Consider the following 22,439-nt stretch of genomic DNA (forward strand, 5'->3'; position numbering starts at 1 on the left):
TTCAGTAACTTGAGGGGCAACTTTGGCATTTTCCAGCCTGGCCACTATGTTCCCGTGTTTTGACTCAAAGTGCCTGATGTGGAAAAAAAAAAAAAAACAAGTTATAATGGACATACAGTGCTGGTTGCCCCATCTGTTTACATAACAGCTGTTGTGCAGCTGCTGGCTGCACCCCTCTCTCTCAATACTGGACCAATTTCAAAAATTGTTGATGACAGCAGTCACTAAGACACAAAAACATGAGAAAAAAGGATCCAGGTTGAAAAATGCAGAAGTTACTCTTTAACAGGAAGTTTGTTTTAGATAAACATAGCTATTTTTACTATGATACTTTTTATCATAACTGTTATGATCTCTCTGCCAGTATCATATTTATACATAATGGCTTTATCCAGGTATCCTCAAATGTATCATACAGTAACATACATTTTACTTTAGCTACCCAACACTATTTATCATATTTTTTCTAAATATATAACAAGGACAACTGTCAGTCTGTGCCACAGACTGTATGAAAAAGATGAAGACGGTATGTATGAAAATATAGCCTGGTGGCTGGCTGCAGTATAGGTCATAAACCCCGCCCCCTCCATGTCAAGAGGATGGGACATGGGCCAAACAAAAACATTAAAGAACATGTAAAATACATTCTTACAAAAGATGATTTCTGTCTTTTTAAGCACTTCTTATCATGCTGATGGTCAAGTGTTTGTTTTTCTGATAAAGTTTGGCTTTAATTATTTATTTGATGCTATGAAAAGGGGGTTTGACATTGTGATTGACAGCTATGTGTGCCGATCAGTGCGCTCACGATCAATGGCGATGCTCATGATTGGTCAAACAGGAGTTAGGGTGTAAATTATACACCGCTGAGATTGCTACTGTGCAGACTCTGCCTCCAAATGACGTCACCAGCGCAAGATGGCATCGGCCATAACCAGGATATTTTGGCTTCAGTTTTTGGCTTCGTCCATCTATATATACAGTCTATGGTCTGTGTGTGCTGTCCACAGTGCCTCTAAACAATGTAGAATGTGTAGCTAGTGCAATGTCAAGCTTGCACAGTGCAGGCAGAATATTCATACCACACTCAACCAGGTCACCACAGTGAAACTAGAGGGCCAGATAATGTTACATGGAAATCAATGCAATTTTCACCTCTCCATGCATGATGGCGTGGTGCCATCTAAAGGGGGATCCTCACCTTGAACCTATTGACCATGACCATAAGAAGATGTCTTGGATATACCCATGCTGTGTGTTACCATGCAGCCACACCACAAGCAGCTCAGTCGTTCTTAAACCGCTAAGCAACATAACAAACCCTTCTGTGGTGTATACAGTCAGCGAGCCTGCCTTTCTAACTCATGTGACTTTTGTTTTGTCTGGTAAGTGCAAAATATGACACACCAACTCTACAGCTGTTGCATCCAATTGTGGAGATGAACAGAGGAGCTTTCGATTTAATTCACTTACATTTCATTTGCAAAATATTTCCTAATTAGCTCTTGCGTGCCAGTTACTGTATGTTAACTTATCAAACCAACTACATCACTGCAGAAGAATCTGTAGAATAAGTTACTCACAGTGAGCACCAGCAATCAGGACTTAATATCAAGTGACTAGTGGTCTGTGATGAGGGTTTTAGAGGTGGCAGGCTTCAGGATGTTTCACATTTTTCCATGGAGGTAGCCCTTCATGCTGCGGTGGTCCAGATGGCAGCTGTCAGATGAACTAAAGCAGTGAGTGGATGGACTGTTTGCAAACTGTAGGTTGGTATTTTAAACGTTGATACAGTCACTGGGTCTATTCCAAGCCCACAGGATGTTTTGTCTTCAAGTCATCAAATCAAAGTGAAGACATATCCTACTTCCGTGCTGCAGCGAGGCAAACAGGCTGTACTGCACACCAGGAAGAAAGTCCTCAACGTGAGAGGGAAGTGAAGCCAGCTGGACATCTCTGTGATGTGGATCTCTGTAGAGACTGTGACCCTGGCTGGGTCAGGTGTGTCTGTTGGCTGGATGATGTTGGCCTTCTGAGCCGTGGAGGAACCGCAATAGTGCAGAGGGAAGAGGGTAACAGCAGTCAGAGGAGTGAGAGGGATGGTGTGGTGTGATTAGTGTCAGTTTTCAGCCAGTGACAGTGCCAGAGCTGCCTGCAGTGCAGCTTCTTCATCAATGCTGTAGTCCTGACAAAATGCAAAAAACAACAGATACTAGTCACTGCAAAGCACAGAATGCAACCCTAATCTACAGGGTTCCCACACATCTATACCAATGAATTTTCAAAATGTTTCCATAACCTTTCGAACATATTTAACCCTAACCCTTTCTAATAACTCTAAGTAGTTTTGAGAATATGTTAGTACAGTATGTGTCGTGATGAGGTATTCTTCAGCTGTGGATCAGTGAGAAAGCTCCTGATGTGTTGATGTGATCATAGTCCATAGTGAAAATAATCCAAAAGTCCTCACAATGCTACGTGACAGGAAAACGCTGTTGGAAAATGGATTTTGAATTTGTTTTCCCGTCCAGAAAAGCATCACTGATCCTTGATCATTATTGAACCACAATGGTGCAAATAGGCTCTAAATATTGAGTCCGTTTTTCTTTAGGCCCTCTGCGGTCTGCTAACTGGTTAGCTTGAAGAGGTTTAAACTGTGATTTGTTCAGGCCATTTATGTTCAGTTGATATTCCTATTCCCTGATCCAATTCCAACAGTGCTAACTCTAGACTAACCCTCTATTTCTATTGTGAAGTTTGGGGAAGTGCTTTCCAAAAGCAACATGTTGTCTGTTAATTAAAAACTTCAGCTAAGCTTCCAGTTTCTTTTACAAATGCCTGGTGATTTCCTCTGTTCTTATCCATCTGTTGTTCAGAGGGATCTTTGTCAGTCCTATATGTAGCTATATGTATATGTATATATATATATATATATATATATATATATACATACATACATATATATATGTATGTATGTATGTATGTATACACACACACACACACACACATATATATATTGTCTGGTCTGTAGTCTGTATTGTAATTGTATGATTTGAATGAATGTTCTTATTATGAATGATGATAAACAGAGAGCTATCACAGAAATCAGGGAGAGGCTGTTTAACTGCAAACAATGAGTGACTTCAGTTTTGTTAATTGACAAAAGTACATTTGTTGTATTATGATTATTGTGATAAAAATTAGGGCCGATTCCCCTTAAAAGTCGAAGATTTGAATTGTCTGTTGGAGACCCCTCAGTAAACTGAGATTGCTTCAAATCAAGCAGTCATGTTTTTTACTCATTCATTTTTTTTTTGCTACTCAATGTGCTGTACAGTGTACTTGTGGCGATGTTCTCGTCCCTAGATTTTGTTGCGGAGTGAGTGCTCTTGACTTTCACGCTACTCTTTGTTACAGTCAGCTGCGGACGTGATGCAGCTGCACAGAGGAGGAAAAACTTTCCACCTTAAGGATCCGAAATAACATTATCTTTTCTTTTCTGTTCGGAAGTACTGAATTTACAGCTCACCAATGCTTCATACGACACAGTCTCTAGTTTTTATGTTTGATATCTATAAAATGTTGTTGCATACAGTACAGGCCAAAAGTTTGGACACACCTTCTCATTCAATGCGTTTTCTTTATTTTCATGACTATTTACATTGTAGATTCTCACTGAAGGCATCAAAACTATGAATGAACACATGTGGAGTTATGTACTTAACAAAAAAAGGTGAAATAACTGAAAACATGTTTTATATTCTAGTTTCTTCAAAATAGCCACCCTTTGCTCTGATTACTGCTTTGCACACTCTTGGCATTCTCTCCATGAGCATCAAGAGGTAGTCACCTGAAATGGTTTTCCAACAGTCTTGAAGGAGTTCCCAGAGGTGTTTAGCACTTGTTGGCCCCTTTGCCTTCACTCTGCGGTCCAGCTCACCCCAAACCATCTGGATTGGGTTCAGGTCCGGTGACTGTGGAGGCCAGGTCATCTGCCGCAGCACTCCATCACTCTCCTTCTTGGTCAAATAGCCCTTACACAGCCTGGAGGTGTGTTTGGGGTCATTGTCCTGTTGAAAAATAAATGATGGTCCAACTAAACGCAAACCGGATGGGATGGCATGTCGCTGCAGGATGCTGTGGTAGCCATGCTGGTTCAGTGTGCCTTCAATTTTGAATAAATCCCCAACAGTGTCACCAGCAAAACACCCCCACACCATCACACCTCCTCCTCCATGCTTCACAGTGGGAACCAGGCATGTGGAATCCATCCGTTCACCTTTTCTGCGTCTCACAAAGACACGGCGGTTGGAACCAAAGATCTCAAATTTGGACTCATCAGACCAAAGCACAGATTTCCACTGGTCTAATGTCCATTCCTTGTGTTTCTTGGCCCAAACAAATCTCTTCTGCTTGTTGCCTCTCCTTAGCAGTGGTTTCCTAGCAGCTATTTGACCATGAAGGCCTGATTGGCGCAGTCTCCTCTTAACAGTTGTTCTAGAGATGGGTCTGCTGCTAGAACTCTGTGTGGCATTCATCTGGTCTCTGATCTGAGCTGCTGTTAACTTGCCATTTCTGAGGCTGGTGACTCGGATGAACTTATCCTCAGAAGCAGAGGTGACTCTTGGTCTTCCTTTCCTGGGTCGGTCCTCATGTGTGCCAGTTTCGTTGTAGCGCTTGATGGTTTTTGCGACTCCACTTGGGGACACATTTAAAGTTTTTGCAATTTTCCGGACTGACTGACCTTCATTTCTTAAAGTAATGATGGCCACTGGTTTTTCTTTAGTTAGCTGATTGGTTCTTGCCATAATATGAATTTTAACAGTTGTCCAATAGGGCTGTCGGCTGTGTATTAACCTGACTTCTGCACAACACAACTGATGGTCCCAACCCCATTGATAAAGCAAGAAATTCCACTAATTAACCCTGATAAGGCACACCTGTGAAGTGGAAACCATTTCAGGTGACTACCTCTTGAAGCTCATGGAGAGAATGCCAAGAGTGTGCAAAGCAGTAATCAGAGCAAAGGGTGGCTATTTTGAAGAAACTAGAATATAAAACATGTTTTCAGTTATTTCACCTTTTTTGTTAAGTACATAACTCCACATGTGTTCATTCATAGTTTTGATGCCTTCAGTGAGAATCTACAATGTAAATAGTCATGAAAATAAAGAAAACGCATTGAATGAGAAGGTGTGTCCAAACTTTTGGCCTGTACTGTATTTCTGACCCGTCCTTAATGCAGTTAGCTTGTTTACGTTATTACATGAATATCACTGTCACACTGAACGAACATGGAAAAGAAATTGTCCAATATTCGTATTTAACGTCAGATCTGATTCAACTGACATAATTGTTTCATGGTGAAATACCTTGCCCTTGCAGGATGATCTGATTGAACACATTAATTTAGTAGTACTCAACCAGTAAGCAAAAAAGTGAAATGAATAAAGATCTATAAAACTAGATTCTGACAAAGGGGGCCCTCTTTGAAGCTGGGCCTCAAGATCAGGTGGTAAAGCAGAACCTGGTATTCAGTACTGAAAGCAGCCCAAATAAAAGTCTGTACCTCCATAGTACTGTGGTAAACGCAGGAATCTTTGAGACGGATACCTCCAAACCCGAACAAATAAAACCAAAAGTATGTACATATATGGAGAGAAGCTAGACAATATGTTTTCTTACAGTATTGTTAAAATTATTATTTGATTTCCTCGCAGCAGAAGTTGTGAGATATAGAGAATATGTGAAAAAACAAAATCATGACAGCACTAGACTTACAACAAAGGTGTCATAAGAGAACTTGTGTCTGTGGAGGAGGTGCTGGAGGAAGTTAGAGCTCTTATAGCTAGGGTCTCCCCACGGCATGGCTGAACACACCGGACACACCTGCAGACACAAACACACAGCAATAAGTAAACTGGACTGAACAGCAATTCAGTATCTGACCGACTATCTACCCTTCTGTTCCTGAGATATGATGTTGAATAATGGCCAGAAAAATGTTTTATGCGGAACATTATGATGTCACAGTGAAGCTGACCTTTGACCTTTTGGATATAAAATGTCATCACTTCATTATTTGATATTATTAGACATTTGTATGAAGTTTTGTCATAATTCACATATGAATTCTTAAGTTAAGGCGGGGGGAGTGAAACACCAAGGCCAACTTTGTGCCAGTGGCTTAAAAACATGATGTGACAATTTATACTCACTGGTCGCGATATAGTCATTTTATACATCCCACATGGAACACCCTTATGTGTGTGCCTGCTCCTCTCTCTCTCTCTCTCTCTCTCTCTCTCTGTTTTGACTCAACTAACAAATACTGTATATGGAAGCACTGGAGGTGTGGTTTGACAGATTCGCTCATGACTAGCAGAAAAAACAACTGCAAAATTATTTTGCAAGAGAGCAGCATGACATGCAACAAAGATCCCTGGCCAGACTCAAACTGGTGGTCAGCACCTTAAACCCCTGCGCCATCAGGGTAGCCCATCTTCACCTATTCTTAGATATGTAGTACATATACAGCTACCTACTGCTGTTTAAACCTCAGTAACACTAGATGACAATGTTTAAGTTCTTTAGAACCTTCGTGGGTTTCCTACAATGTTCCTGGTGTTTCTCAGACAGACTGGAAGCACTTTTTTTTTTTTTTAAGATCACCTGAGTCAGTCTAGATCACTGGTTCCCAACCTGGAGGTCCGACCTCCACTAGGGGTCACTGAAGCCTCAGGAGGGGTTGCGAGGTATATGGGGATGTAAGAAAACTTTTTAAAAAACATTTACAGCAGGACTATATCTCTGCATTACATTCATTTCTGTGAAGAAAACTAAATTAAATTTCTATTTCTAAAATTATTATTAGATTATTATTAAGGTATAAACTTGAAGGAAATGTCACAGGATATGGGCACAGTGAAGACCTGAACACAAGCTGTATTCACAGAGCCTTCATTCTCTGCTAAACAGCCTTTTTATGCATTAGAAAAGTACACAGTTAAATAAACCAAAGAGCTAACAGAACAATGCAGTGCCAGGGAGAAGAAAACACTTAATTTGTTAAAAAAGAAGACAATTAAGTTTGTATGATTGTTAAAAACTAAAAAATACACAATACAGAGAGAGGGTCTGTGTAAAAAATTCCTAAAATATAAGTAAAACTTATCTCTGATGCAGTATTCCAAGGGAATAACCTGTGACAACAAGCGATTTGAATGAATTTTGAGAAAACTTTCTTCAGGTTAATTGTACAGTTTCAATTATTCTGAACTGTTATTGTTATGCATTGAATATAAAATGAAATATCCATAGAGTATGTCATTTAGTTAGGGGTCGTCAATTCACTCAGTGAAAGAAAAGGGGTCAAGTTTGGGAACCACTGATCTGGTGTATTAAAGAGTCATCTCTTACCACTTTATTAGGGTCATTACGATGGTTGTCCATACAGTGCTTCACCAGCTCCTGCTGGTCCAGGTTTCTGGCCCCACAGAATGGACACACAAACGTTGACCGGTTTGGAATATTGCTACACATGAGAAGACACATACACATAGAGACACACACACACGAACAGCAGACATTAATTATCACAAGCTTGTAGTAGCTAAGTCAATCCTATAATAATTCAAACTGATCTTGACATCTTGCTGACCTCTAACAACTCACAAGGTGCACTGTGTGTTCATGGAGGATATGTCAGATATTTGATGATTTGCAGATAGTAGGTGCCTCTACTAGGAGAGTCAGTTTACATGGAATGGACTATAAACAGTCTGTTCTAGACATCAGCAGCTTAGGTTATAGAGTCAAAGAGCCAGGTCCTGTGTCCTCCCACAGAGGCTTTCTTAAAGTTCCAGTATGTAGGATTTAGGGGGATATACTGACAAAAATATAATATAATAATAACTGAATATAATATAATGAGTATAATAAGTTTTCTTTAGAGTACGATCATCTGAAAATAAGAAACATTCTGTTTTAATTACCTTAGAATGAGCTGTGTATAATTACATAGGGAGTGGGTCCTCTTTTATGGAGATCACTATGTTGCATCACCATGTTTCTACAATAGCCCAGAACAGACAAACAAAGCACTGGCTCTAGATAGGGCTGTTCACATGTTCACATTGACCACCATAGTTTGAAGCCCCTCGGCAACTATCCACCTCTGAGGATAATTCGGCTCATAGTAAAAACCTCTTAACCATCTGAACTCGAAATAAGTTGAGCACACATTAGCAGGTGGTGGGCAAGCAACCCCCCTGTGGTATGCCAAACAGCACAGAAGAAACCCCGATTTGTAATGTGAAACTGCTTTATTATATTTACCAGTTTCAATAACCTTGGCTGTTTGATTTGGAGACAAAGAGACCTCTGTGGATAATTCAGCTCTCAGTAAAAACCTCCTGAACAATGAACACTGAAGGAATTCTGACCAGTAAAAAAGTTTCATCCGGTTGCAATCCTCACAGCTAGACACTAGAGGTGTAACGATCCATCAATCTGGATTAATTTATCAATTCAGTGATCAAAGATTTAACATCATTGATACCAAATGAAAACATCAATCTGTATCGTCATCTTTAGCATACGCTTTTATTTTGAAAGTCTGTGTCACCATCAAACAGCGGTGGGTAGATGGCAAGCAGCCAAGAGAAAGACAATGAGGATAACGCTATTTACTCAGGAATTTATTAGCAGTGTTAAAACATTTTGGATTTTGGAGAAAATATAGGTCAACAAACAGAGCACATGCCGTACATAAACAATTCCATTACGAGATAAAACAAATTGTAAAATTATCTGTCTGGATGAGCATCTCACTCTGCTAACTTCTCACTGCAGCAACATTAGCTGCTCTGTTTCAACAATGTTTGGCTGAAGAAAATGTGCATGCAGGCTGAAATTCAACCAAGCTGTTGAGTAATAAAAATAATAACCTTCTGTCTCTCTGACAGAAAGTGTTTGGGCACTTTTCAGGAGGAGGGCTTAAAGAAACCGAGCTAATGTGAAAATACATTGTTTCTGTATGCAAGCTGTATTTTCAGACTGAGTCAGCTCAGCATGGATGTGGTCTGAGTGTGTGTACCTTGGTATGGGTTGAGAGGTGGGCACCACAGGTACAAACTTAGGACAGTTGGCTATCTGTTCTTGTACTTTAGAACAGGAAGCAATGTGGGACCTCATCTTTACCAGAGCCACCTGACAACACACACACACACACACACACACACACACACACACACACACACACACGCACGTTAGAACTGTAGAACAATAATAGAATTGCTCATTTAGTCACAGCAACTTCATTAGGGTTACTTGTTGCCATTTCATAGAGGATCTAACTGACTCTGGTTGAGCAGCTGTTTTGTCCATACATCCACATCTTCAACACACTTTATACTACCATTAGGATATGAAATATCTGACTAACCTTCAAGATGAACACACACATGAAAACGATTAATCACCATTCATCCTCCAACCTTCCACTGTCTTCACTTTGTAAGGGGCCGTGCACCTGCCGCATCTTTAACCACCTGGAAACGTGGGGTCGGGCACTGTGTGCCACTCAAGAGCACAGAGACAGGTTGCGTCTGAAGTTGCTAAGCAACCATAACAAGCACCAGCCTACTTCCATGAAATCCTGAGTGCAGAGCTAATCTTCTTCCAGGTGCTGTTTTTTAAGTGTGTAGGCTTAAAATTTTGTCCATGGGACAGATGTAGAGCTCTGGCAGCCCTGCACTAAAATTATTAACTTCTTTATATTTATAGACTGATATTTCCAGATGAGGGGAAAGATATCTACCAGGTATGATTGGTGTTACCCATCAGATGACATGTGATGCACGCTGCTGCGTTCCAGAAGTTGAACTTAGTTTATATCACGGTACAGCCGTTGCGCACTCGGACACATGCGTGCAGTGCGACTGCATCACTCTGGTGTTTGAGTGTGCCTGCCGTGCATCTACATCAAAAACAATGGATTAGAGGGTGCAAAAAAAAGCAGCATGTGTACGGCCCCTAAAAAAATTTAAATCAACTGTAATGGTTTAGCACCTTAGGGTACACAGTGCTATCAATTAAATAAATAGCAAATGCTATTGTTTTACCGTATATCCTGCAAAAATAAAATGAGAATTATATCTTCAATCTCTATATTGTAAATGAGTGAATATCAGCTGTACTTGGAGAGTCACAATATGATGATTTGCTGATGTACCTAATAATAAACATACACGCATAATGTAAAGTTGCAGCTATAATCATCTGCCATGAATATGAATGGCCTACCTTCTTGTTACAGCCCCTGCAAGGTGCTTTGAATGAGGCCAGCTGCTTCTCCACACTGGATGAGCGCTCCACTTTCTTGGGGTCAAAGGGCACCCGACAGAGAGGGCAGAGGGGCGAGGTCACCTGAAGACATGGCTGCAGACACTCCCCACAGAACCTGGAACAGCAGACAGCAGTGGGGAAAGGTTAAGTTCTTCTTAAAGGGAACCACAGTGATTGCAATGATTTGTCCTGCTGGTCCAAGGAGCACCTCTTTAAGGTCACCTCTGTCCCACAATGACAGGGATAAAGTGCTCAACAAGAAGATGAGCAAGCGGGTTTATTATTGTAAATGTGTATTTGACAATTTTCTGTTACAGTAAGGTCCTCCTGTTGGTAATGAAAAATTTTCATCTCAAAGTTACTGGGGTCTACACTGATGTCTGACCAAGACTTTGTATTCTTTTAAGTTTTCTTTTTTAATAAGTTCAGAAATTTCTTGGATTGATGGTGGCACATTGGTGATGTGGTTAGCATTGTCGCCTCACAGCAACAGGGTTCCTAGTTCGAAGCCCGGGGTGGAGTTTGCATGTTCTCCCCGTGTCAGCATGGGTTTTCTCTGGGTGCTCCAGCTTCCTCCCACAGTCCAAAGACATGCAGATTAATTGGTGACTCTAAATTGCCTGTAGGTGTGACTGTGAGTGTGAGTGTCAGCCCTGTAATAGTCTGGCGACCTGTCCAGGGTATACCCCTGCCTCTCGTCATATTATACATGCATGCTCATGAGGGCCCACCAACAGATGGAGACATGAAATAGAATGCTTTTTAATGTATGTTATACATAGAAAAGCATTCTACATAGAAAGAGCCGTTTATGTCTACATAGGGCGGACAAACCAAACACTGGCTCTATATAGGACCATTTGCATTTTCACGTCAGCCACTATAGTTAGAAGTCCCTCCAGCATTGAAAAAACACAGATTTTTAATGTAACTAAATGAGGTCAGAACTATAAGACGTGGAGAGGCAGCCTTTGTTTATAATACTTGTTAACTCTGGTAGGGTCTGCCTGAAGGTCTTAGGGGCTCTAAGTCTGTTGAGAGATGTTAAGAAACATCTTTTAACCATTACTTTCTTCTGAAATGTGTTTTTAACCGATAGTTGTTTTATCTTGTCTTAGCCTGCAGTTTGTACCTGAATTTTGTTTTAGTCTATTTATGTGCGATATCTATACTCCCATCGGTCTGAGAAATCAGCCATTCAGTCTGTCTCTTTATTATATTTTGCTTCTTTTTGTTGCTTTCTTCCTATATTGCTTTGTGTTTTTATTATGTTTGCTTATTATATTGCTCTTGTTTTGTGCAATTAACTTATTACAATCTGTGCGTTTGGGGCGGCACGGTGTTGTGGTGGTTAGCACTCTCGCCTCACAGCAAGAGGGTTGCCGGTTCAATCCCGGGCGTGTGCGGAGTTTGCATGTTCTCCCTGTGTCAGCGTGGGTTCTCTCCGAGCACTCCGGCTTCCTCCCACAGTCCAAAGACATGCAGACTGGGGATTAGGTTAATTGATAACTCTAAATTGTCCGTAGGTGTGAATGTGAGCATGAATGGTTGTCTGTCTCTATGTGTCAGCCCTGCGATAGTCTGGCGGCCTGTCCAGGGTGTACCCTGCCTCTCGCCCGATGTCAGCTGGGATAGGCTCCAGCCCCCCCGCGACCCTCAAGAGGATGAATGAATGAATCTGTGCGTTTCTGTTTACCAATACGTACTTATATCTTACTTTGTGTTTTTTTTTCTACTGTGAGACGAATAAAGGATTATCTTATCTTGTTTATATCATCTTTTTCCTTTTCTATCACAAATCACAAACAGTTGTCTTCAAAGTTTAGCACTTGGTTTTGAATTTTGAACTGTGTTATATAAATTATCAATATTATTAACATGATCATTCAGTGCTTTTACTGATTTTAATCACCCCATCCATTTGTTTTCAGAAAGGAAGAGGCCTCTGCAGATAATTCAGCTCTTGGTGAAAACCTCTTGAGTCATCAGAGAAAAAGGTGAGCACACATCAACAGGTGCTGGCCTAACAGCCTGTATGCAACATGACAAACAGCACAGAAGAAACACTGATTTGTTTTTCAAGTTCAAATCTCCTGGTCTGTTTGTTTTGGAGAGGAAGAGACCTCTGTAGATATTTCAGCTCCTGATGAAAACTTCCTATACAAGCCTAGAATGGACAAGCCTATCCGCGATGAGCTGTGTTGGAAAAACACTGAACTGTAACATGAAACTGCTTTATTCAGTGTTTTTACTGGTTTAAATACCTGGGTCTGTTTGATTGGAGAGGAAGAGGCCTCTGTGGATTATTCAGCTCATGTTAAAAGCATCCTGAACAATGAGCACTACAGAAATTCCTATAAAGTGAAATTTCAGTTGGTTGCAATCTTCAATCCTCACCACTACATGCCACTAAATCTCCATAAATCTGACACACTGAACCTTTAACACACAGTTGAGCTGAGTCTGTATGGGCCAGTGAAAGGAACGCATCAGCATTTTCTTAAGGTTTATCCATTTCCATCAGCAGCAGAGGAGTAAAAATAGCTGCATTTTACCTTTAACTAGAAATAGAACTGAGGCTATCTGAGGTCTGCTCTGCTCTTTGTTGTTCCTTTCAGCTCTAACTGAGAAAGATCAGAAATACTCCTCTCTTATTTTATTAGATACAAAGTAATAAGCCTGTGATAATCAGGGTTGATAATGTCATGATGCCATCAGTTACACACTTCACAAGTCACCACTTACATGACTGCAAACGGTCACTGGTGTTTGATTAAAAGCAAACAAATACCCTTCACCTATTGCTCTCACACTCAGTTTTTGACACAGTGTTTTGAGAACTGTTTACTTTGAATTGTAATAAAACAATGAAATATTTCACTGTAAAATACAGGTTTAGCTATATTTTCTGTTGATTAATTATATGATAATAAATGCCAGTGCACACTGTACTAAAAAACATCTCACAACCTGCAGTCTAACATAACAACTGGAAACAAGACTCCTGTATTGGCTAATTTATTTTTTAATAAAACTATATTTACCAAGAAAAAAATAAAACTCACTTTGTGTTTTGTATCTTACAATTAAAAATATTGTGTTTTCTGAACAATCAAAGCACAATTAAGGACTGACATTCCTTTTCCAGTCCTTTCAATTAAAGGTCCAGTGTGAAGGATTTAGGGAAATTATACTTGCAGAGATGGAATACAATATAATAATTATGTTTGCTTTATTGTATAATCATCTGAAAATAATAATCATTGTGTTTTTGTTACCTCAGAAGGAGCCGTTTGTATCTACATAGATCCTTGTTTTTGGAGATTGCCATGTTCACCACAATATTTCTACACTGGCCAAGAACAGACAAAGAAAACACTGGCTCCAGATAGGGACATTTTCGAGTTGGCCACTGTAGTTACAAGCCTATCTGCAAACAAGCAGCATAGGATAAACACTGATTTGTAAGGTGAAACTGCTTTATTCAGTGTCTTTACTGGTTTAAATCGCCAGGCCGTTTATTTCAGAGAGGAAGAGACCTCTGTGGATAATTCAGCTCCTGGTGAAAACCTCCTAAACCTCTGGATCTTAAGTTAGCAGATAAAAAAGGTGAGCACACATTAGCATGTGGTGGATCAGCCACACGTCTCCGACATGGCAACAGCTTCAGAAAAAACCCCCTGAGATGCTGCTTTATTCAGTGTTTTTACCAGTTTAAATCACCTGAGGGGTATTCCAGAAAGCAGGTTTAGTGAAAACTCTGAGTATGTTAACCCTGAAATGAGGGAAACTCTGGATTTTCAGTTCCAGAAAGAGAGGTAAATCAATCTCTGAGTCAATCACCATGGCAACTGAGTCTGTGAACCTAACCTGCTTGCTGGCAGGTTTTCTTCAATAAACCCTGAGTTTTTCTCTGTCTCCTCCCTCTTACACTCTGTTTCATTTCCTCATTCATTCAGTCCGTGTCAAAGCTTGTATCGAAGCGCATTAATTAGCGGAGATTTACCGTCTGTCACAGTCTAAATCCTGCTGGATATTAGTTTGTCACTCAGGACTGTCTTAAATTACTGAATTTATGCATATCAATCATTTCTTTAGACATCGGTTTTTGTCTTTACATTCAAATATTACACAGCAAGAATTCACCCTCAGCTCAGAATCAAACCTCTGTCCTTTTTATATTCATTATTTTTTATAACACTGTGCACAAGGATCAGACTGTCAGTCTGTTAGAGCAGCTCCAAAATGTTTATTGCACATAATGTGTAGGTCTAATTATTTAAATTTTAAAAATCAGTATGAAGCTTTAGACACGTGGTATCAATGACTAATGATCTCTATCACTGATGTCATTGGTCGCACTGATGGAACATAATTCCTATAGCCTAATATTGGGGATTATATGTTAATATTTCTGAGTGAGCAATGGTGCAGCATTTCAGTGTCTTTAAATTTACTACATTTGTAGCTGAAATAAAGTCACTGAATGCTGTTGAGTCAAAATACAAACAGATGCGCAACATTTTAAAATCTACTGTATTTTAACCTCAATGTCTTTTCAAGTGCAAATCACCAAACGTATTATTACTGGGTCAGACTGTGATTTTACAGTCATGTCTTTATGTCTTTGATCTATAGCCTAGCCTATATGTTTTAAATCTTCCTATTTTTCAGTTGCTGCCTCCTGTGTTTTTTCCCATCAGATTAAATCTGAACAAATATATTATTATATATCATTAATATAATATAATGTAGATCTACAGCCTGATACACAGTCAGATTCCACCACTTTATCTTCATTAAGGAAATGTAAGTCTGATAAATGACGAATAAATGGACAACAATGAATAAAACTTTTTTATTAACTTTATGGTTAACTTATTTACACTTTCCTTGCTCTGACTCAGGCTCTTCTTTTAAGATAAATGTGCACCGTCTGCTACACATGCATTAATATCTCTGCATCCACTGGATTAAAACGCTGTCTTTTATTTACCTGTTGCCATGGTGAATCGTGGAGTCGGAGCTCCATTGATGATGGCTTTTTATTGTCAGCTTAACTCAGAGAGAACATACTCAGAGTTGACTGAACTAACTCGAACCAACTGTTCTGGAACCGGTAACTCAGAGCTTCCCATCTCAGGGTAAATCAACTCAGAGTTCAGGGTTAGACTCAGAGTTTGTTGAACCTCCTACATGGAATACCCCTCTGGTCTGTTTGTTTTGGAGAGGAGGAGACCTCTGCGGATAATTCATCTTGCAGTGAAAACCTCCTAAAAACTTAAAATTTATCTGGAAGAATTTTCAGACCACACTAGACTAGACCTTTAACTGGGCACAAAATTTTACAAACCCAGCTGAACTTTGACCTCTGTAGTGTCCAGGGTTATCTGTGGCACACTGCCACAGTTTTATCACACAAAATCCTAAATGATGAAAATTCAATTTTGAAATTATAATTCCATTCATAACAGCTGCAGTGATCGGTGAACTGACGGAGAAACTGTACTAAAAGACAAAACAACAAATGTCTAAGAAATCCACAAGTAAATATGACCACACACATGTCAGGTGATGTGTAAAGGTAAAAATAACACATGCAGCCTGATCAATGCTGCCTGTCTAAGGCTGATATTGATAACTGCTGGAAGTTAAAAAAAAGAGACAACATGTCATCTAATGTTGTTTTTTACATAACATTAATAAGCATTGGGGTGAAGTAAGGTAATGTGGATCATCAGGTAAAGCAGGACAAATAAAGTTTTACAACTTAGGCTCTTTAAGTATTAGAAGCCAGTCACCAAACATGTTTCTGCATTGTTATTACAAATGTGCTTTACATGAAACAACCATTTTGATTGGTCTGAGATAACTGGGATAGGCAGAGCAAAGAGTAAAAAAAAAATCACTGGTCCTAGAACTTGGAAGATAAGCCATGTGGCATGTTAATCATCTCATTTTGGTAGTAAGAGTCCTGCAACATAGAGGTATAATAACAAAAATGGTTGCAGAATGTTACATTTTATTAAATGTTTTAATTATAATAAAAATATTTTCATAATACACTTAAGTTTTAATAGGCAAGGGTTTTCAGTGAGTATTTAAAGCATTCAGGTAAAATGGGACAAAATATTAAGCTAAAATAGGACATAGATCTAAGCTGCTAAGTAAACTTGTTGTCCTAGCGAGGAAATGTATACTGTTTAATCGGATCTAAGAAAAAAACACATCAGTGGATTGGAAAGGCCCTTCAGAAAGTCACCAAATAAATAATTTTTATGTAAACAAAAAATAATTAGGTATGACGAGTACATGTGCATGTGTCTTTTTACGGTTAATGGGTGTATATATGGCCATAAGGGCATCATCACAACCCCCCATCCCCCTTTATTATATTTTATTTGACTTCCATGTATTTACAATTTCTCCCTCGGTGTACTTTTTCTTGCTTGTTTGTTCTGGGGGTTTTATGTTTCGTTTTGGTTTTTGTTGTGTTTCTTTGTTGTTGCATTGTTTTGTTATTAGTTTACAATTTTACCTAAAGTATTCTTCACCTGTGTATTGTCTCACCAAGCTCAGGTCTTTCCAAAAATGTTGATGTTATAATACCTGAACATGTCATCAAAGTGACGCAGGGGCACGTGGTGTGTTTGGTATTTGGCAACATACTTTCTTTATAGAAACATAGCAGAGAACCATAACAAGTTCCAAATAGTGATGGGATTTCTCGTTCACTTGTGAGAGCCGGTTCTTTGGCTCTCCTTCACTCTGAAGAGCTGGTTCAAAGATGCAGTTCGTTCGTTCTTTTTTTGGGAGGGGGGGGGGGGTTATTGCTGTGTGTGTGTGTGGAGGGTTGGTGTTAGTGGGTTCAACGACGAATCGCATTGCTGATTTATCACATCACATGATCTGGACATTGTAACGTGGACCCAGAATAGACCCTGCACATATAAAGTTTGGTGTAGCCATAGCAACACCCTTTACAAGCCTGCCAATACAAGCAAGTGCTGATAGTGGGTTAGCTTCCTACGTTCCTTCGTTTCTAACCGAGGGGGGTCATCAGCACAACATGAATTCGGAACTGGCTCGTTTACTCTAAAGAGCCGGTTCACTCGTTCACTTCAAAGAGCTGGTTCAAAGACTCGGCTCGTTCGCGAACGTCACATCACTAACACTTCAGGAAGTCTTCAAAATATTAGTTGTTTTTCTTGGTTATCTATAAAAAAAGTGGCCCATATTACCTGAGTTCACGTGTAATCGTGTAATATATTACACGATGAAGACAATGTAAAGAAACTGGTCACTAGAAGAAGTTCTGGACGGGACATTGAGCAGGGTAAAAACTTGTCAGTGTTCTCTGATGGTCAAACCATGAAATCTGGACTCTGTTTCTAATATGGCATTTCTCATCAACTGTTATCATAACCCGAGGATCATACCTGTAGTGATGGACAGAACATCAGTGAAGGTGTAGGCTATGACAGTGTTATTGTCTGCTTAGGCTGCTGACAGATGTTTTTTATGCTGAAAAACAAACTATAGAAGCCAAATGAACTCGGCTGTTGGAGGAAACACATTATAGGCTATGTGCTTTTCTAAAACCAAGCAGTATGTCACCGTAACTTACTGTGTGTCCACAGACAGCAATAACACGCATCGGAACAAAAAGTAGCTACTTTACGTGTGAGCACAGCTGGCGATGCTGACGGGTTTATGGTAGACCTCCAGGCAGATGGGACAGGAGAACTGGCTCTCGATGCCCTCAGCCGGGGCTGCCAAGGAGCCCGAGCCGCTGTTGGGCTGGTGCTGCTGGCGGAGCTGGGTGCTCGCCGAGACAAAGCTCCGAAACATCGCCATCATGGAGCCGGAGAGGATCTGTCGACAACAGCTCGCCGCCACACGGAGGAAGCTGCCCTAACTGCTGGTAGCTAGTGCATTAGCCGGACAGCAATTTAAATATATGTCGTACTAACATCGTGGCTTTCCAATCTGTTCCTTATAAAAAATATCTTCAATAAACCGAGGCATTACTTTCCCTGCCTGGAGAAGACATGCCGGAGAAGTAAACATTGGGAGCAATGCCCGTTAGCGAGTGTCAGCGCTGTGCAGCGAGGATGACCTGGATAAAAAGCACCAATCTATAGACTCATGCAGTTCATGGGATGCTGTGTCCATGTGGTTGTCAGATTAGCGGTTTTGAAAAAACGTCAGTGAACGCTCGCGAACATCACGAGAGGCTACAACAAAAGCCCTCCGCGCGCTTTGCTTTGTGGAGGCTGGAGTCCTCCTCTTCATCTACTGACTGCTCTCTACATTTCTATAGAACTGCAATCCCAGAGGCCACCTCAGTGAGCGGCCCGGGCCAAAGAATAGCACCATTTATTAATTATTATCAGAGGAGCGGACAGATTTACTCAGCAAAGTATGGGCAACCAAGTGGGACAAATGTGTGTTATTCATATAGACTAAGACACTTTAAGGGGTAAAAACATTTAATTCATAAACCGAACAAATACAGGCTACATTTCAAATGTTGTACACATACAAACATATTTCATTATTACATCTGATCCATGATCCTGTAATGCAAGGCCAAAACCATGGAATTAACGTTGGGGGGACCAAATTTGCCAGGGGGGCCCAGATTATATTTATTAATTTCAGATTTTTTAACATTTGAAAGTAATGAAAAACAGAGAGTTCCGTGTTTGATACTGATTGTACAAACAGCAGCTAAGCAACAGCTTCTGCTTGGGTACAAAATCAGCACACCCAGAAATGCAGTACACTGTACAAGGTTTTCATAGTCATGGAAAACCTGGAAATGTAATGGAATTTCACAGTCACATTTTCCAGTGTGGAATAAGCCATGGAATTAGTAAAAATCATTGAAAGTTTAGGAAAAGCCATGGCATTTTATTGTGTGTAATGAAATTGTTATAATTATCTTCCGTGAACAACCCCTCGCATTATACATAACAGCAAATTAAGTTTCTGTTGCTGTCGAAATAACGTTTCTCTGATATGCGTTGATGTGTGACAACATTTTGTTCATTTCTTCATTTTCTCCCTGCATTCCCACTCTCACTTCATGTATGACAGCTGGAGTTATGTTTGAATATTTGAATAGAGTTTGAATCTCATATGTTTGAAAAATGCCCAGCAATTGAGGCAAGAATTTTTTTAATCTTTTTATTATGGGAGGAAGGTCATGGAAAAGTTTTCAAATTCTGTCCATGAAAATGTGTGACAACTCTGACTGTAATACTAGAAGCGGTAGTAATAATAATGAGTTGCACTCCCGGTGGCGCTGCTCTGCTGTGACCCGGGCTACCTCGTGCTGCTGTCTTATGTCTCTGTACCCTTTTAAATCAAATATCTTGGTGTCACCATTGATAACACACTAACCTGGAACACTCTGCAGCAAACTGCAACAACGCTTGCATTTCTTGCATCGCTTACGAGCTCATGGAGTGGACAAAAAGATCATGCTGATCTTCTATCAGGCAATTCTGGAGAGCCTAATCAGATATGGCATTACAGCTTGGTTTGGCAACCTCTCTGCCCAGCTGAGAAATAAGTTGTTGCGATTAATCCACACTGCGTGGAAAATTATTGGCATCAGAGAGCACTCATCCATGCAGAGCATTTACAACAGGCCACATTGTGCAAGGCAAACAAATTAATTGATGATGTGTCTCATGTCCTGCACTCAGAGTATGAGTTGTTACCTTCAGGATGAAGGTTCAGTTCCCCAGTGCAGATTTAATAGATTCAAAAACTCCTTTGTCCCTGCTTCTATTAAATTTGTTAACAGTGGCAGATAAAGCCAAGTAGCAAGCGCTACTGCACTTTATGGCTGCTGTTTTAAATTGCTGTATGCTGTTTATTTTATAACATTTCTTTACTGTTTTTTAAGCTCCTGTTTATTACTATGTTGTACTATTTATTGCCTGCTGCACTTCATCTATTGACTATGTTGTACTATTTATTTATTTTTCACCTGTTTTTATGTTGTGTTACCAGTGTGTTTTATGGCTGCAGATCTTGGGTCTTGTGGGGGGTACTACAAGAATATGGGGCACCAGGGACGCTGCTACGAGCCATTTTGCTCCTGTATGACCAAAGTGAGAGCTGTGTCCGCATACTCTGCGTAAATTCAGACTGGTTCTTGGTGGGTCTGCCAGGGTTATCCCTTGTCACTGATCCTGTTTGTGATTTTCATGGACAGGATCTTGAGGCGCGGCTGGGGGGAGGAAAAGGTCCGGTTTCGGAACATCGGAATTGCATCTCTGCTTTTTGCAGATGATGTGGTTCTACTGGCTTCATCCCACCGTGACCTCCAGCATGCACTGGGATGGTTTGCAGCCAAGTGTGAAGCGATCAGGATGAGAGTCAGCACCTCTAAATCTGAGGCCATGGTTCTCTGCCAGAAACCGATGGATTACCCCCTCCGGATTTGGGGAGTTCCAGTACCTCGGGGTCTTGTTCGTGAGTGAGGGTAGAATGGAGCATGAGATGGATCGGTGGTTTGGTGCGGCACCTGCCGTGATGTAGGCGCTGTGTCGGTCCGTTGTGGTGAAGAGGGACCTGAGCCGGAAGGCAAAGCTTTTGATTTACTGGTCCATCCAACCCTCACCTATGGCCATGAGCTCTGGGTAGTGACTGATAGAATGAGATCGCAGATACAAGCGGCCGAAATGAGTTTCCTCCATGGGGTGGCTGGGCTCAGCCTTAGAGATAGGGTTAGGAGCTCAGACATCCAGAGGGAGCTTGGAATAGAGCTGTTGCTCCTTTGCGTTTAAAGGGGTCAATTTAGGTGGTTCAGGCATCTGATCAGGATGCCTCCTGGGCACCTGCCACTGGAGATGTTTTATGCACATCCCACTGGTAGGAGGCCCCAGGGCAGATCCAGAGCATGTTTGAGGGATTACATGGCCCATCTGGCCTGGGAACGCCTTGGGGTCCCCCAGGAGGAGCTGGAAAGTATTGCTGGGGAGAGGGATGTCTGGGGTGCTTTGCCCGGCCTGCTGCCCCCATGACCCGGCATGTCTTTATTTCTGATGATATGATAAACAGGATGTGAGCAGCATCTTTTTGCAACTACATTTTATTTTTTTTTGCTTTATCATTGCTTATCTACTGTAATTGAATCCCTGCTGACCCGCCTCCCTTTTATCCTGACCGCTGTGAAGGCATGCTCACTTCATCTTTTACCTTTGTGTAGTGCAGGGGTAGGCAGACTGTGGCTCTGGAGCTGCATGTGGCTCTTTTGCCCCTCTCCGGAGGCTCACTGTGGCTTTGACAAAAAATTATCTGGAAATGAACACCAATTTTTTGACATTTAAATTTCTTTTTCTGTTTTTCCAGTCGTAAAAACATTTTCCAGTCGTGAAAATGGGGAGAATAAGAACAATACTTTAACATTCTAAAATGTGTAGCAGATGTCTGTGGCCTGCATGACGCCATTCTTTCTAAATTTTGCTGAACCTCAAAGCTGTGGCTAGAGTCTCCCTAGCTTAGTAAATGTGTAAATAGACTGCATTTATATAGTGCTTTTGCAGTCTTGGTGACTATTTAAAGCGCCGCACAACACAAGCCAGCCTTCATTCATTCAAACACACATTCATACACTAATGGCCAAGGCTGCTATAGTAGCTCATCATTCACATGCCACCAGCTCATCATTCACATACACCCATTGGGAACAATTTGTGTTTCAGTATCTTGCCCAAGGACACTAAAAGATCTAGACCGCAGAAGCAGAGGGATCGAACCACTGGATGAACGCTCTTTCTCCCGAGCCACTGCCGCCCTAGTTAGCTAAACTAGCGATGGATTCTAAAAAAGATAAAGTCTTGGACGACAATAAAGAATTTAATAGTGTGTTGACAGACATTTGTTGGCTTTCATGCTGCAAAGTTTAAGTACCAAATAATAATAATAAATAACCCAGTGCAGAGGAGCCACCTTGTAATAAAACACATCAATGAATGCTTATTTAGACCTATTAGAAATGTTGATAGGCTAATTTAGACTTACTGGGCTGTGTTACCTTCACTAAGGCTCAAAAATGTGTTGCAGCTCCA

General features: G+C 40.6%; 1 protein-coding gene across 2 annotated transcripts; it reads right to left on the reverse strand.

Moving 5' to 3' along the window:
* Positions 1-740: 740 nt before the first annotated feature.
* On the reverse strand, positions 741-18,434 carry rnf166 (ring finger protein 166). Of its 2 annotated transcripts, XM_033613430.2 has the most exons (6): positions 18,032-18,434; positions 10,309-10,465; positions 9,101-9,213; positions 7,423-7,537; positions 5,785-5,892; positions 741-2,188 (listed from the first exon to the last, which is right to left on the reverse strand). In XM_033613430.2, the coding sequence occupies exons 1-6, from the start codon at positions 18,208-18,210 to the stop codon at positions 2,123-2,125; spliced, it is 738 nt and encodes a 245-aa protein (XP_033469321.1). In that variant the 5' UTR covers positions 18,211-18,434; the 3' UTR covers positions 741-2,122. The 2 variants fall into 2 exon arrangements, with proteins under 2 accessions (XP_033469321.1, XP_078032292.1); XM_078176166.1 differs by lacking the exons at positions 741-2,188; positions 5,785-5,892 and adding an exon at positions 6,877-7,205 and having other exon boundaries at positions 7,426-7,537; positions 18,032-18,429.
* Between the last annotated feature and the right edge of the window lie 4,005 nt (positions 18,435-22,439).

This window comes from Epinephelus lanceolatus, chromosome 17 (assembly GCF_041903045.1).
Source record: "Epinephelus lanceolatus isolate andai-2023 chromosome 17, ASM4190304v1, whole genome shotgun sequence".
In the NCBI taxonomy this organism is placed as follows: Eukaryota; Metazoa; Chordata; class Actinopteri; order Perciformes; family Serranidae; genus Epinephelus; species Epinephelus lanceolatus.

What these genes read in the sequence shown, in the direction of transcription:
- rnf166 (XM_078176166.1), bottom strand. Translation starts at nt 18,210, where the DNA reads ATGATGGCGATGTTTCGGAGCTTTGTCTCGGCGAGCACCCAGCTCCGC. An exon ending in GCAGGGGCTGTAACAAGAAG is followed by an intron (nt 9,214 to 10,308) that starts GTAGGCCATTCA and finishes GTGTGTTGTCAG; the next exon opens with GTGGCTCTGGTAAAGATGAG. An exon ending in ATCGTAATGACCCTAATAAA is followed by an intron (nt 7,206 to 7,425) that starts GTGGTAAGAGAT and finishes TTGTTGTCACAG; the next exon opens with GTTATTCCCTTGGAATACTG.